Source organism: Vidua chalybeata, chromosome 2 (genome assembly GCF_026979565.1).
Source record: "Vidua chalybeata isolate OUT-0048 chromosome 2, bVidCha1 merged haplotype, whole genome shotgun sequence".
In the NCBI taxonomy this organism is placed as follows: Eukaryota; Metazoa; Chordata; class Aves; order Passeriformes; family Viduidae; genus Vidua; species Vidua chalybeata.
The window spans coordinates 5,186,561-5,200,508 of NC_071531.1; the positions used below are offsets into that span (position 1 = coordinate 5,186,561).

Sequence of the window (13,948 nt, forward strand, 5' to 3'; positions counted from 1 at the left end):
CTGCTTGCCTTGGCCTGTTCCCTGTGCTTTTAAACACTCTCTCAGATCCAGCTTGCTTTGGTTGTAGCTGGGTCTAGTGTATTCAAATAGTTCTTCCTGTCACTGACCTGTTTGTGGTTTCAGTTTGTGGTTCTAGTGACAAAGTCTCTTGGTTTATGTGGTGTTCCCTTTTGCTGATGGGCTGCACAAATCTGGCTGGTTTTGCTTGAGGTGGGTGAGAAATTAGTTGTTTATGTCCTGGATTCCATGGCTGCTGAGGTCACTAGTGGCTTAAACTGGAACCACATTGCAAAATCAAAGATCCTTGGCATTGGACTCCTGTCCTGTGGTCATACTGTTAGCTGTGACTTTCTGTTACTGGATACCAAATGAAACCTGAGTGCAGCTTGTCCTCTGCCTGTCCTGGAGGCTGGGAGCTCTGAACAGCTGACGTTCTGACAGGCTCTTCATTTGGTGTGGGGCAGTGAGCACAAGCTTCTCTTAAGTTGTGAACTGCATGGCTTTCAGTCTCTTTTCAGCTTGAAATATTGGTGCTTGCCACAGGGAAGGCTGTAGATAGGCATTTTTTTCTGCCTCCTGTCACTTAAATATATTTTTATAGAGATTAAAAAGTCTCTGTTTAGTAGCAAGAAACACTATGGTGCATCTTTGTTCCATCTTCTACTCATGCTGTCCTTCCCTTTTTAACTCCAATGTTAATTCAACCATTCATGTGAAAGGAGAAGCTGTTAAGACTGATAATTAGACTGGGCTGGAAGGGTGGAGCAGAGTCAAATAAGTTGTAAATGTTTGCTCAGTAGGATCAAGTCGGGGCCAGAGCTAAATGGAGATGAACTGAGCATCACAACACTAAAGAGCCAAATTCAAATCCTATCTGAGAGTCACAGGCCTGTTACAGTAAGGAAATTGGTCAGCTGTTTCATTTTCTTCCTTTTCCCTCTTTGAGATGTGGCATGTAGAACTCAGCCAGACTGCAGTTTCTGTGACAGAGCTTCAACTGACAGCTCCAAAGCAGCAGAATATAATTCCATGCTCTATGCTGCCTGTGGGCTAATTAAGTAGATAACAGAAATTACGAAGGGTCACAGATAGTGATTGTAGGGTCACTTACAGTCCTGGCATTGTTCCACATTGTGCACTCACTTGAAGCGCCTTGAATACTCCACAAGAGGAGTTTGGAGTTCATCCAGAGGACCACAGAATGTTAATCTGGGTGGCACAGGCATTAGATCAGTCTGACCAGAAAGGAAGTTCATTAAGAGCAGTGGATGCTTGTTCCAATTTGAGTAGCTCTTACTAAGCTATGGTCTAGATTATCTTGTTACTTTGGTATTATAATTCCCATTCTGAATTAATTGGTGGCTTCCTGCTTTAGTATTAAAAAGGATTTCGGCATTGGAAAATGTGGGTAGTATCCACTTGAAACTTAATTTTAAGGATACCCATAAATTGCTAAATTGCCTGTAAACCAGCTTTCAAACCTTGTTACTATCTAGATGGAGGGATTCTGGTCTAGGGATTCTGTTCTTCCCAGTTAAGCTCACCAATAACATCAGTTGGTGATCTTGAATCAGCAGGGCAAAGGATCATAGTCAATCCAGGAGAATTGTTACCAGACCTTTTTAACTTCTGCAGGGTCTTCCCCAGGTCTGGGTGCAATCCTGGGCCATGTGCTCTGGGATGAACCTGTGATTCATCCTGCAGATCTCCTGTTTTCAAATCCTGTGGGAAGGAAGTGGAAGCTGAAGGTTGTGCTCATGTTCTTACTAGTCTGAAAATGTGCTTTTCTAGAGCTTTGACTTCCTCTATATCTTCTTGGAATGTTACTTGCATCCCCTTAGTCCTCTTACCAAGCATCAGTGTCAGAAGATGTGTGTTTTGTGTGTTTGCTGTCAATAACCAGATATTGGTGGTCTGTGTTGCTGCTTTTTGGAAGTGTGCTCAGTTTATCCACATAATTTGGAGTATCATCTGTTGGAGCTCCACTCACTTTTCCCCTTACCCTTTGCTATCCTTGCCCCATTTTTACAGATAAAACAGATCCTGGAATGAACCAAGGCACCAACTGCTCTTTGTTCTCCCTTAGTCTCCTTTTGTGCATAGGGCATCCACAGACTCCTCCATGTCTAAGAAGTTGATCAGCATGGGTGCTTGCAGAGAGTTTTTTAAGACCTTTCACAGATTATTTTATGTTTGAAGACATTCATCGCTTAACACTTTTTTGTTGCTCACTGCTAACCCAGACACTGCAGAAATACCACGTTGCCTCAGGGTGGTTCCTGCCTCTCATGTTGCTTCTGTTCAGAGTAAACTCTTCCCACACATGGGTGGATTTTTTAATTTCTCCACATTCAGAGGACCATAGGATGGTTTGGGCTGGACTACAAGCTCAGGAGGTTTGTAGTCCAACTTCCTGCACATAGTAGGGTCAGCTGTGAAGTCAGAGCAGGTTACTTATGGCTTTGTCAAGTCTAGACACAATACAAAACAAGGGGTGTTAAATATACTCTCCCTTTTGTATTTGAACAGGACACTGCCTTTTTTGAAGACCCCCCGAGTTTTTTGTTTCATTTGGGGTAAGGATTTTTGGTTCAGTACCCTCTTCTCAATTCTCTTGAATTCTTAGTTGTGTCTGGAATCTGAGTTGTCATGGTGAAGCCAGCTGGTGTCATTTGAATATTGACTGACCAAGCCTTTCTGAAAAGTATTTTTGCTGTTTTAATGTGCAGAACTGTTCCATAAACCTCTAGTTACACCTTTTCTAGCTATGTCTCATAGCTGAGGACTCAAAATAGATTAGTGAGGTTATCAAAACAAAACAAATGAAAACAAAATAGCTTTTCTCCCTGAGTTTGTGTTCTTCCACTGAAAATCTAAATTGCTGCAGGAGGATTTGGGTCAGGGAGGTAGGTAAGCTGAGAATGTATATATTTTATTTGGGTTTTTTGCAAATGAAGACTCATTTGAGTGAGATTATATGTCAGTATATGGCGATTCTTTCATGTATGTTGCCCACATGTGCAGTTGATGTGCTCTGAAATCCATAAAAAACTGTGGCTCTGTGTTTTACATCAGCACAGCTGAGCTGGGGATCACGACTGAGGCAGTTTGTGCTGTGTCTGTGCCTTTGCACCACGGGCTTGAGGCACAACCTAGAACATATTTAGGCTAAAGATAGCCTAAATTTCTTCAATTTGGAGACATATTTATATATGAATAGGCTCCTGATAGCAAGAACTGAAGTTTTTCAATAACTTTTCTTTCTCTAATAGTTTACCATTATCTTTCTTTACAGCAATTTCAACAATAGTGGAATGTGTTCCTGCTCATGGCAGGGGTTGGAACAGGATGATCTTTAGGGTCCCTTCCAACCCAAACCATTCTAGGATTGTGTGAATATACACAAATCTCATTGTTACTTTATCTTCATGCATTTCTCTGAAGTGATACTCCAGTTTTATTGCTACAGCTGAAAAGACTGAATCAGTTACAAAATGTCATTTTTCTGTGGCATATTCTGTGCAGTAGAACTGAATTAAATATTACTGCTGCTGTGACCTGTCTGAAAACACTTCTTTGTATTACCTTTGTCCGACTTGAGTTATTTTATCAGGAGTTCTTGATTTTTGTAGCTTTAAGGGAAAAGTGAACTTCTGCTGACAATAAGTTTGGTCCACCTGTACTGCAAGAGAACAGCACCCATATGGCCACAATTAATGTAGCTGTAAATGAATTAATAAGTCCTGGTGACAGGCATGGCATATTTACAAAGTTTTGTTTTCCTCCTAACCACAGCAGCACAGCTTCTTGTAGGAGTAGTGTCATGGAGAGGGGCCCTGCAGAAACCTGGGTAGTGTTACTGAGTCTGGGTTTGTGGTTAACTTTGACTTTAATTCAATTTTCACCTCAAGCATCAACCATCAATTTTAAACTAAGTATAAGCTGAAGAAAGGACTTTCATTTTTCCTCCAAGCACATGCTGATAAATAAACAGTACAAATTTGGATAATGTTTAAAAAAACCCAACTCTCTTGACTGAGCAAAAATAAACTAATCTCTATTATGGTCAAATATTATGTGTCCAAAAGCATATTTTGTTACCTCAGTTTTAGCTGAATGTTTAAAACACTCACTAATATGATGTGCAATTTGTTGATTAGTCACACATAAAGAATTTTCTATTTTAAGCTTTTTTGTCTCTGAAACAGAGAGAGAATTTCTTGAAAAACAGATGACCTTTGTTTTGTGTTAAAATGTAGTTATATTTGCATGCTTTAACTTTATTGTGTTTAAAGGTGCTTAAGCACAGTTTAAACAGCAACCTGGGCTGGGTGAGAAAATCACTGGTTTGTGTCTCAGTGCTGGGTCACTGCACTCGGTGTTTCAAAGGCCTTCAGTGTCATAGGTCAAAAGAGTTACCAGATATTAATTTGGGTCAACTCCCTCAAATCTACAGCTCAGGTGTTTCTGCAGCTGTTTTTTGTAAGATGTAATTTTTTTTTCTTTTTATCCCTGAGAAGAAATAATTTTTTTAATAATTTAATTTCTTAATTTTTTTTTTTCATCTTGTTTATTTTAACACACAGTTGTCTACACCAAGTGAGTGTCCTAGAACCTTTTGTTGAAAAAACAGGGAAAATATCTGTCTCAATGAAAGCTAAAATGTCATGATGGAGAGGAGAGGGCACTCAAAAGTTTTCCTGCCTTGATCTCCTTTGGGTGACTTGAGCAAAGGCATCTTCAGCTCCCAGTTGGCTTCTTGAGTTGGAAGTAATAGATAGATTAGTTTGGAGGGTCTAATTTCTGTTCACTGGATTCAGTGCTCTGCCCAGGTAAATAACCCCTCATACAGAACAGATTTTTCCAAATAATTGTAAAGTCAAGCTCTGCACTATGCTTCAAAATTGCAGCTGTTCAGTTTCATGAAACTGAAGGATATTTGTCTCAGAGATCCAGCACAGCACAGAAACGTTGGGGGGTGGCATGTTGTATAAAAAATAATTACTTTGCTGGTGTGTTGTGTACATATTTGAATGTCCTGGATTTCCTGCTGCTGTTAGACCATCTGGATTTGGTTTTAGATTCTGATCTTCTGCCATGACCCTTACAATCACCTAAGCTATTTTTATGCAGTATGTAATACCGTTGGTTATCCAGGCTTACAGTGTTTTTCTCACAGTGAGCATGACAAGTATTCTCCTCACATACGCATCTCCTGTACTTGGATTTTAGCTTATATGTGGATTTTTTAGGAATTTCGGTTTAGTGCTTTGTATTTAACATTTTGCATTTCAGATTCAGTCTCCTCACCTGATAGCTCTTAGAAGATTTTACCTGAGAGCTGTATGTCAATTCATCTTTGACATACAATCAATTGTATGTCAATTCATCTTTGACATACAACCACAGAGGAACTTAAAAGCTGTAGCACTGAAGAACTGTTTAATTACTTTAAGCTTTGTGGAACAGTGTGACTAAATTTGGGACCTCTTTATTCTAATTTTATTGAAAAATAAAAGCTTTCATCCTCTCTAGCAATCTGTGGAACAAACTGATGCTTAATCACAGGAGTGTCTTCTTTCTCACTGTATCTCAAACCCTTCTGGTTTCCTTGTGTCAGGGTGTAGTGGAGCTGAACGTGGTGTTTCTGATTTATAGAGCTCCAGAGAAGTGTTGCTGGCCAAGCCTGTCCCAGCCCTGCTTTCCAGATCATTTCTGTGGATGGGATTGCTTTCCATCACTTCCAGTCTTGTGTGGTCTGTGACCCAGAGTTGTACAGGGGGGTTAAAGACCACATGGACATCCAGGCTCATCCTGTGCCCTGTGACACCTGAGCTGCTCTGTCTTCCTGAAGTGTCACACGTGACAAAGATCACTTTGTTGTCCTGTTCTGTTTCCCCTGTGTGGCAGTTTCCTTGTGTTCCTTTCACATTCCAGGATTTAGCAATTAGTACCTCTGCTTTAATTGGGTTTAATCTAATTCTTTGTTACTGGGAAGCAGTGTTTGCTTAAATCTCACATTAAATATTTTTTTTTAAAGAACAGTTACTTTGTTTCTGATTTTTTTTCCAATTCTCTCCCTCAGATGGTAAAAGCAATCCAAGTTCTGCGTATCCATCTGCTGGAGCTAGAAAAGGTTAATGAACTCTGCAAGGATTTCTGTAGTCGTTACATTGCCTGCCTGAAGACAAAAATGAACAGTGAAACTCTATTAAGTGGAGAGCCTGGAAGTCCTTATTCACCTGTGCAATCTCAGGTGTGTTTGAATACTGTTCAGTGGAATTTTGCTTAGATTTCCTTACGAAGTTACAGCTACACTATCCATTTGCAAACAGAATTTCTGCAGTTTCCTGTATTCTCTCAAATCAGTTATTTAGAGTAGAAAATGTTTTATTTTTTTCTTTGTTTGTTTTTTTGGGTTTTTTTTTTTTTTCCTTTTTGGTGCCACTGCCTGATGGACAAATCTATTGAAATGTGCCAGAGCACAGAGTCAATTTTTTTATTGACTGTCTTTCTTTTATGATTTTCTCAGTTCAGCAAGTAGAGATATTCAGAATAGCCTGGATTTGCTATTTGGTTGGAAGGAGGTTAGGAAACAGAATAAACAAGAAAAATTTTGCTTGTTAAGGCCTCTTTAGTCTGCCTCCTTCATTAAAACATCGAGATGACTGATACATTTTACACACAATCTGTATTCGGGAATAAACAGACAATATCTGATGGATTAAAGTTGCAATATTGCATTTTCTGTATTAAATGGATCACAATTAATAGGTTATGGTTGATGGTTTTGCTGTCAGAGGCTGCAGAGTGAGCCCTGCCACCCCAGAACCCACTTGATCCTGTGTCTTAGGGCATTGCCCTTCTCTGAATTACTCATGTGTCTAATGCTCTGTATTAAAAACAGCCCCAATTACTTTTAAACTTCACTTTCTGGACTCCTTATATAGGTTTTGATGTTTGGAAGTGTGGAAAGGAGATTCTATAATCAGGCAAAACCAGCTTTTAAAATATTTTTTCTGTATATGTCTTACAGTTTTCTGTAAATACATGAGGGACCCAATTTGCATTTGCTATCAAAAGAGATTATTGATACATACTAAGGAAACGTATAAGAGTTTGCATGTTCAAGAGCTGTCTTGAGCAGAAAAGAATATATTGAATATTTAATACATTATGTTCAAATTGAAGGAATTGAAGTAATAACTAAAATTCTAAAGCTTTGATGCTTGTAATAAGAGCATCAAGGGTCATTTCATTTGTCCTTTTTCCCTCTTGCCTTTGGAAACTGTTTCTTATTCTTTATATACCTAGAACTAAAATGTCTCAAAATCGTTTCACATCTTTTCTAGCAGTTGCTTTCATGAGGGTTTTCAAAGGTAATGGCTGGTGATAATGAGGAAGTTAATGTAGGTAATGATGAACCCCTAATGAAGTATCTTTCTCTTTGAAGGTAATCCTGTGATTAAACTCCAAACGTATTTTAGGGCCTAAAACAAATTACAAAAATACACAAGCGTGCTTGATCTCCTTATGTGAAAAAAAAAAGGTTAAAAAAATGTAAGCAACTAATTGTTTTATTTTCCTAGCAAATTCCAAGTGCCATTGCAGGCACACTCAGTCCCCAAGGGATCGTGGTGCCAGCATCAGCATTGCAGCAGGGAAATGTAACTATGGCAACAGTAGCAGGTATGACACACTAAAAACAACTGGCACCTTGCTCTTCATCTTGGTTTCCTTTATGGTTGTTACAAAAACTACACAAATATTTGAAAAAGTGTGCTTTAATATCTGAAAAGTTGTTGTGGTACAGTCAAGTGCTTTACTGGTTTATGAATGTTTGTTTAATTTATGTGTTTTCCAAGTATGTCTATGGGAGTGGCAGTTACATATATAATATTAAGAAATCTTAATGTGCAACACTACATTTGTTAAATTTTCATAGACTGTGGTGTTTTACTTTCTTTTTTTCCCTTTCAAAAGAAGAATTCTATTTGACAAAAGCATGCATTATCTAAACTCTTGCACTTGTTGGCTGCCTCATGCTCCTTGGAGTTTGGAACCACACCTACAAGTCTGTAAAATTCTTGATGTCCTTGTTATATGGAAATCACATTTGAGATGAAGTGTTTAGTCTTGCCTCTCAGCAAGGTTTTAAATCAAACCCAGCTGCCCTAAGAACTGGCCACACTGAGGTGTGATTTTGGTGTTGTGACCTTCATTGGTTGAAGACTTAGCTCAGTTAAAACAACATGAGGAACTGTTTTATAGCCTGATAATCATGGCATTTTCCTTTGAAAATAGATTTAAATACAGGGAAAATAGAATCTAGCCTAAAATACAGGGAAATAGAATCAAATTTTGTACAGTTTTTTGTGACTGGATGAAGATTTTAGTGTAACAAAGAGCACATCTTGCATGCTGACTAGAAAAGAGTAATTGATATTTTATCAAAAGTCTTGTATGGTGTGCAGTGCTGGTATGCTTAAAGAGAGCAATACTTGAAGGGTTTTTTCTTCCCCATAATCTGTGTTTCTCTTTTGCTTCAAGGGGGGACAGTGTATCAGCCAGTCACTGTGGTCACTCCACAAGGACAAGTGGTGACACAGGCACTGTCACCTGGGACTATTCGGATCCAGAACTCTCAGGTTTGTTCCATAAGCTCCACAGAATGATGTTCTGGTTGGAAATACATCTCAGTGGGTTTAGGAGTTTTGATTTAAATTTGACACACTGGCAGAACGAGCTCTGTGTACACACAGAGTAATTAATTGTAAATTGGTGCAGCCACTGCTGTGGGAGGTACAGCAGTCTTGTATGATATGTCATAAGGTCCCCCTTGGCACAAGAGCTCATCAGAGTTCCTATCTTTTAATTGTCTTCCTTTACTGATGCCAGAAGAGTTATAGGTACGTGAAATTAAAAAAAAAACAAACCACAAACTAAAAAAAAAAACAAAAAAAAACCTGTAAACCCAATCAACAACAACAAAACAAACAACAACAAAAAAAAACCCAAAAAAAAACCCCAAAAAATAATAATTAAAAAACCCCCACACCTATACAAAACCAAAAACCCCTCTGAATTAAATTAATCCTTTTTCAATTATTATAACTTTTCTAATAATTGAATTTTGTTTATGGCTGGATAGATTTGATGTATTACATTAAGGTACCACACTGCTATTGTGAGAAATTTTACTTTTTATTACAATGGCAACCAATAGTACTGTGAAACTATGTATTTCAGAGTTTATCTATTCTGAGAAGCATTTTTCTATAAAGCCTTCAAAAGATTTAGTTGAGACTCTGGGAGATCCTCAATTTTGTCTCCTTATACCCTAAAATATAAGGGCCAGCACTCTTCTGTAGGAGGCTCTTAAGAGTTGGATCTGAAGAGTTCAAAGAAACAAGTAAAGGAAAAGAAACATGAAAATTAGACCATCTTCTGGTCTAACCTTGCTAGCTTTCTCTGGAAGTGGTAAACCAAATCTTCCTGGAATCTGGATTTAATTAGAAATGTGAATGAGGAGCTCCCATCTCCACAGCAGAAAATCTGTTGGTAATCACTGACTCACTGGTTTCTTTTCCCCCTTATTCTGGCCTTCCAAACAAAAAAAGTATGCACAGTGTTCTTTGAATTGGCAGGAGCATATCTGTACTCAGCCATGTTCCCCCCTAGAACACAGACAGCTCTGTCCTCACACACCTCTCAGAATGAAATGTGTTAAGTTTCTCTCCTGGACTGAAGGGATTTTGAAAAATAGGGGTTTTTTTTACCTTTTATGAAAAAAAAAAGAATACTGAGAGGAAAATGCCTCTAGCCTATAAATAAAAAAGAACTTGACCTTCTGTACACATCTTTGACTACTTTTGATATTAGTTGGAGTCTCCAAACCCACCTATGCAAAGGTCACTAATTGAAAACCTTTCTTCAGTGTCTTCTTTTCCAGTGTTTCAGAATGCTGTGGAGGTAGGGAAAAACACTGTAGAAAAGCTATTAAAAGTTCATTATAAAGCCTCCATATGCAAGCAGGTTATTTAGAATGTAAGACATTACTTTGGAAATTAAAATGTGCTCCAAAGATATATTTGTAGTAATTTGATAGCCTAAACCTTGCTTAAAACTAATTTCCTACATATTGATTGGCTTAAGAAATTGCTCCAATTTGTCTGGAAAACCTGATTTAGAATTATTTTGGTTACAATTGTCTGAAATAGAATCTTATATGACAGCACATAAATTGTGCTGTTTCTTTCTATTTCTGCTTAAGCATTTAAGAATGTATTCCCAAACGTTCAGATAACCAATGTGCAAATGATTTTGATGAATCCATAGGAAGTGAAAAACAAAGAGAAAGAAATAGGAATATTTAGGAAGTAGTATGAATATTGTAAAGTGAATTATAGGTTCTGCTATATGGATCTTAATGCTCTTTGATAATGTAATGCATTTATTTAGCAGGACCTTTAGCATCTTTGTTTGCAATTGCAGCATAATAATAAATTTTACTTTATCCTTCATTTAAATCTTAAATCAGTAATATTTTACAGCTTCCATAGTTGTTTATGTTTGCACACAGTGAGTATATTCAAGACATTCAAGCCTAATTTCCTTTCATTCCTTCTATAAATGAGCTGCTCATTTATTGATACAGAACTGCCATGACTATGTTAACTGCTTTATTTCTCCTAAAATTAAATGTGCAGCTCCAGTTGCAATTAAACCAAGATCTAGGCATCTTGCATCAAGATGATGGCTCATCAAAAAATAAGAGAGGAGTTCTTCCCAAGCACGCTACAAATGTGATGAGATCTTGGCTTTTTCAGCACATAGGGGTAAGGACTGAGCATGGTCACTTTTTAATGTAGCTCTTTTGTGTGGTCTCTTACAATTTTTCTTCATAAACAAGGTGAATTTATTCTGTTGTGAGTTATGGAATCTCAGTTCAGCTTTCCCTGGAGTCATTTGGAGTAGTTCCACACTCTAATGCTGGTTGACTTTTATTAATATTTTAATAAATATGTTATATTTGTACTGCACAGTCTCAATAAGTGCTGTTACAAGGAGCCTTTCTTCATTTCACTGTGTTGAGAACTTAATGCTCTCTTCACCCTGGTTCATGGCACATGGAAAAGTAATTCCACCTATATTTTGCAGTGTTTTAGGGGTATTTTTGACCAAGGAAAATCTCACATTTTCTGTCTTTATTTTCTTTCCAATCCTTCTGATGTGTACCAAGCGTGTCACTATCTGCTTGTGCTTCCAGTTTTCTTCCCTTTGCATGAATACTTTGAAAGGATAAATGGCTCTCAAGCTATTACAATGTTGAGTTGATTGATATTTTGCCTTTTACAACTGGTTTGCAGCAGAGAACTGATCCAGGGAAGCTGCATGTGCACTTCTTGTGTTACGTGCCCTGTCCTCATCTGCTTAGAGCAGCTTTATTTAACTCCAGTGCTCCTTTATTTAACTGAGTGCTCCTCAGTTCTCTCATATGACACTGCCCTGGCCAGCAGAACTAATCAGAGCTGCTCACATGCTGTGCTGCCCAGGGATCATGCTCTTTAATAAAGACTGTCAGCCATGAGAAGCTTTTTCTTCTGAATTACATAGCAGCAGCTTCATGGTGCAACAGACACTCTCAAGGATAAAATCAGTTTTTGTGTAGTAAAGCACTCTTTGTTGAATTATTTTCATCTATAAAAGTTTGTGAGGTTTCTAAGGTCTGTGTTTTCATGAGTCAGGTGGCCTTAATCCACCCTTTTTAATCAGATGTAATAAAGGAGTTCTTATTTTTGATGAGGAGATGAAAAACAAGCTTATGCCTTTTTCGTTTGCTTTTCTGGCCTCTGTAGCATCCATATCCAACAGAGGATGAGAAGAAGCAGATTGCAGCACAAACAAATCTGACACTACTCCAGGTTAATAATTGGTAAGAGCAAATCCCTTAACTTAATATCTGTCCTTGCCTCCATGTGCTTACAGCTCAGAAATAGTGATAACTTGGACATCTGGAGTTGAACTTAAATATTCTACATATGTTACAAAACATGTACAGAAATACAAGAGCTATGCACTGGCACACAAGCACGTTGTTTTTATAAAGTATAATAATACTCCTGTCATTTAAATTATATAAGGAGTCCAGAAAACATTGCAGCATTAAGAATTGTGTTGTGTTCCAGTGCTGAGAGAGATGGAAGTAATCTCATCTCTCTTCTGCAAGTAAAGAAGTTGAAATTGAAAGGCATTTAGTGGCCTGGTGGCTGCAGATGTTTAAGAAGTTACTGTTAACAGATTCTGTTCTTGTATCAAAGGATGCTCTCCTGAGCAGTGATGTTGGAATGGAGAGGCAGTTCCTCAGCTACACCAGTTCAGGGTTCAGCAGGTTTTGTCATGTCTTATCTTCCCTGGAGGTGTAAGATAAGACACCTGCCCTGCAGAAGAGAGGAGGGAAGGTGCTGCCACATGTCCTATTCGCCTTGTGGCATCAGCTCCTAAAATTGCTGCAGCAAAGTCCCACTGGGATCTGCCTCAGATTTCAAAGATGGCACTGGCTGTGAGGCTGTGGAGGGGTCTGGGGGGGAAGTAGTCAGGATAGTGACAGAACACTGGTTCCAAAAGTGGAACAGGGTGACTGTGCCTGTGTGACACGTGGCCATGGAGCTCTGTGCTGGGATCTGACTGCTGTCTTTGCAGAGCATTGCATTACAGCTTAGGAACCTGCCAGCTGCACCTTATTTCCTCCCATTGCAGGTAAACTTGGGACCTGGATGTGTTTTGTGATATTTAGAAATGATGTCTTCAGTCACAACTCCCTGCCATAGCTCACTATGTTGAAGTTGATTCAGTTTAAGTATTTTCTTGTTCACTGGCAGAAAAGGGAAGGGCAGCAATTAGCATGCTAAAGTAAGCAAGTGAAATTCAGAGAACTAAAAGGAATCAGGACACATCTGACAAATGTGTTTGCTGTCATCTCCTGGGTGAGGAGCCAGCCCTTGGAAAGCCAGGGAGCCTGTAAAATAAGTAATGCAGAAGCTTAAGGGAGTAAATGAAACCAGACCAAACAAAGCAGGTTAGGCAGGGGCTAGACTTTAGGTGAACCCTAATGAGAGGAGTATCAGCTTCCTGAGCTGGGCTGTCAGCAGGTTTTCTGGTGCTTAGTTTTTAATAAGATCCTGAAGTGTACATCTGTTGTGCTGTCTGGAGAATTTTTCCTTCTGAGGTGGGGGAAAAATGCTGTTAGCTGCAAAATGATAGAAGTGCTTTCTTAGCTAGTTTGCCAAAATTGAAGGATGCTGGTGTTCTAGGAGTGGTTCTACACTTTAAAAAGAATGTGAAGCCCAGCTGATAGAAGTTTTCATATTCCTAATTTTTTTTTTCCTGCTGCATACTTTGTGAATGTGAGAGAGAGGCAGAATTTACAGCCAACTGGTCCTAAGTTCACCCTGCCCTCAATTGTATTTAGGTTTATCAACGCTAGAAGGCGAATTCTTCAGCCAATGCTGGATTCCAGTTGTTCTGAAACTCCAAAAACAAAGAAGAAAACAGCCCAGAACCGACCGGTCCAGAGGTTCTGGCCTGACTCCCTTGCCTCAGGAGTTGCTCAGCAGCAATCGAATGAGCTCACGATGTCAGATGGTGAGGAGAGCTGCCTCTGAACATGGATAATAAAGTTAATTCCTCTCTGACAGGGAAAGGGAGGGTTTGATGACTGTGGTGGGAGGGAAACTTCTGGATATTTCATTATAAACGTGGTTTTAATCTGGGAAAGAATAACAGAAATGTGTCGCTTTTTTCCTCTCTTTAACAGTTTTCTGTGGTTTAAGCAAGGGTATTGTATTGCAATTCATGTTGAGAAACTTGCTTTTGTTTCCAAAGTTATGAAATGACAGAATAAAAGATGTAAAACTGAGATGTACAGCTGAGTTCTCTCTGTGTGCAC

At 38.7% G+C, this 13,948-nt stretch overlaps 1 protein-coding gene across 9 annotated transcripts in view; it reads left to right on the forward strand.

The window, feature by feature from the left end:
• Positions 1–13,948, forward strand: part of PKNOX1 (PBX/knotted 1 homeobox 1) — a 40,183-nt gene that overhangs the window by 20,445 nt on the left and 5,790 nt on the right. For 8 of the 9 annotated variants that reach the window (XR_008429243.1, XR_008429244.1, XR_008429242.1 and 5 more), the window contains 6 exons: positions 6,086–6,256; positions 7,590–7,689; positions 8,551–8,648; positions 10,710–10,838; positions 11,859–11,935; positions 13,472–13,644. Coding sequence is in view for 6 of the 9 variants with exons in the window: in XM_053934857.1 (XP_053790832.1) it covers positions 6,086–6,256; positions 7,590–7,689; positions 8,551–8,648; positions 10,710–10,838; positions 11,859–11,935; positions 13,472–13,644 (748 nt within the window). In the remaining 3 variants the exon portion in view is untranslated. Of the gene's footprint in view, positions 1–2,528; positions 2,577–6,085; positions 6,257–7,589; positions 7,690–8,550; positions 8,649–10,709; positions 10,839–11,858; positions 11,936–13,471; positions 13,645–13,948 lie in introns of those variants that run through there. The other variant, XM_053934861.1, reaches the window with a different exon arrangement.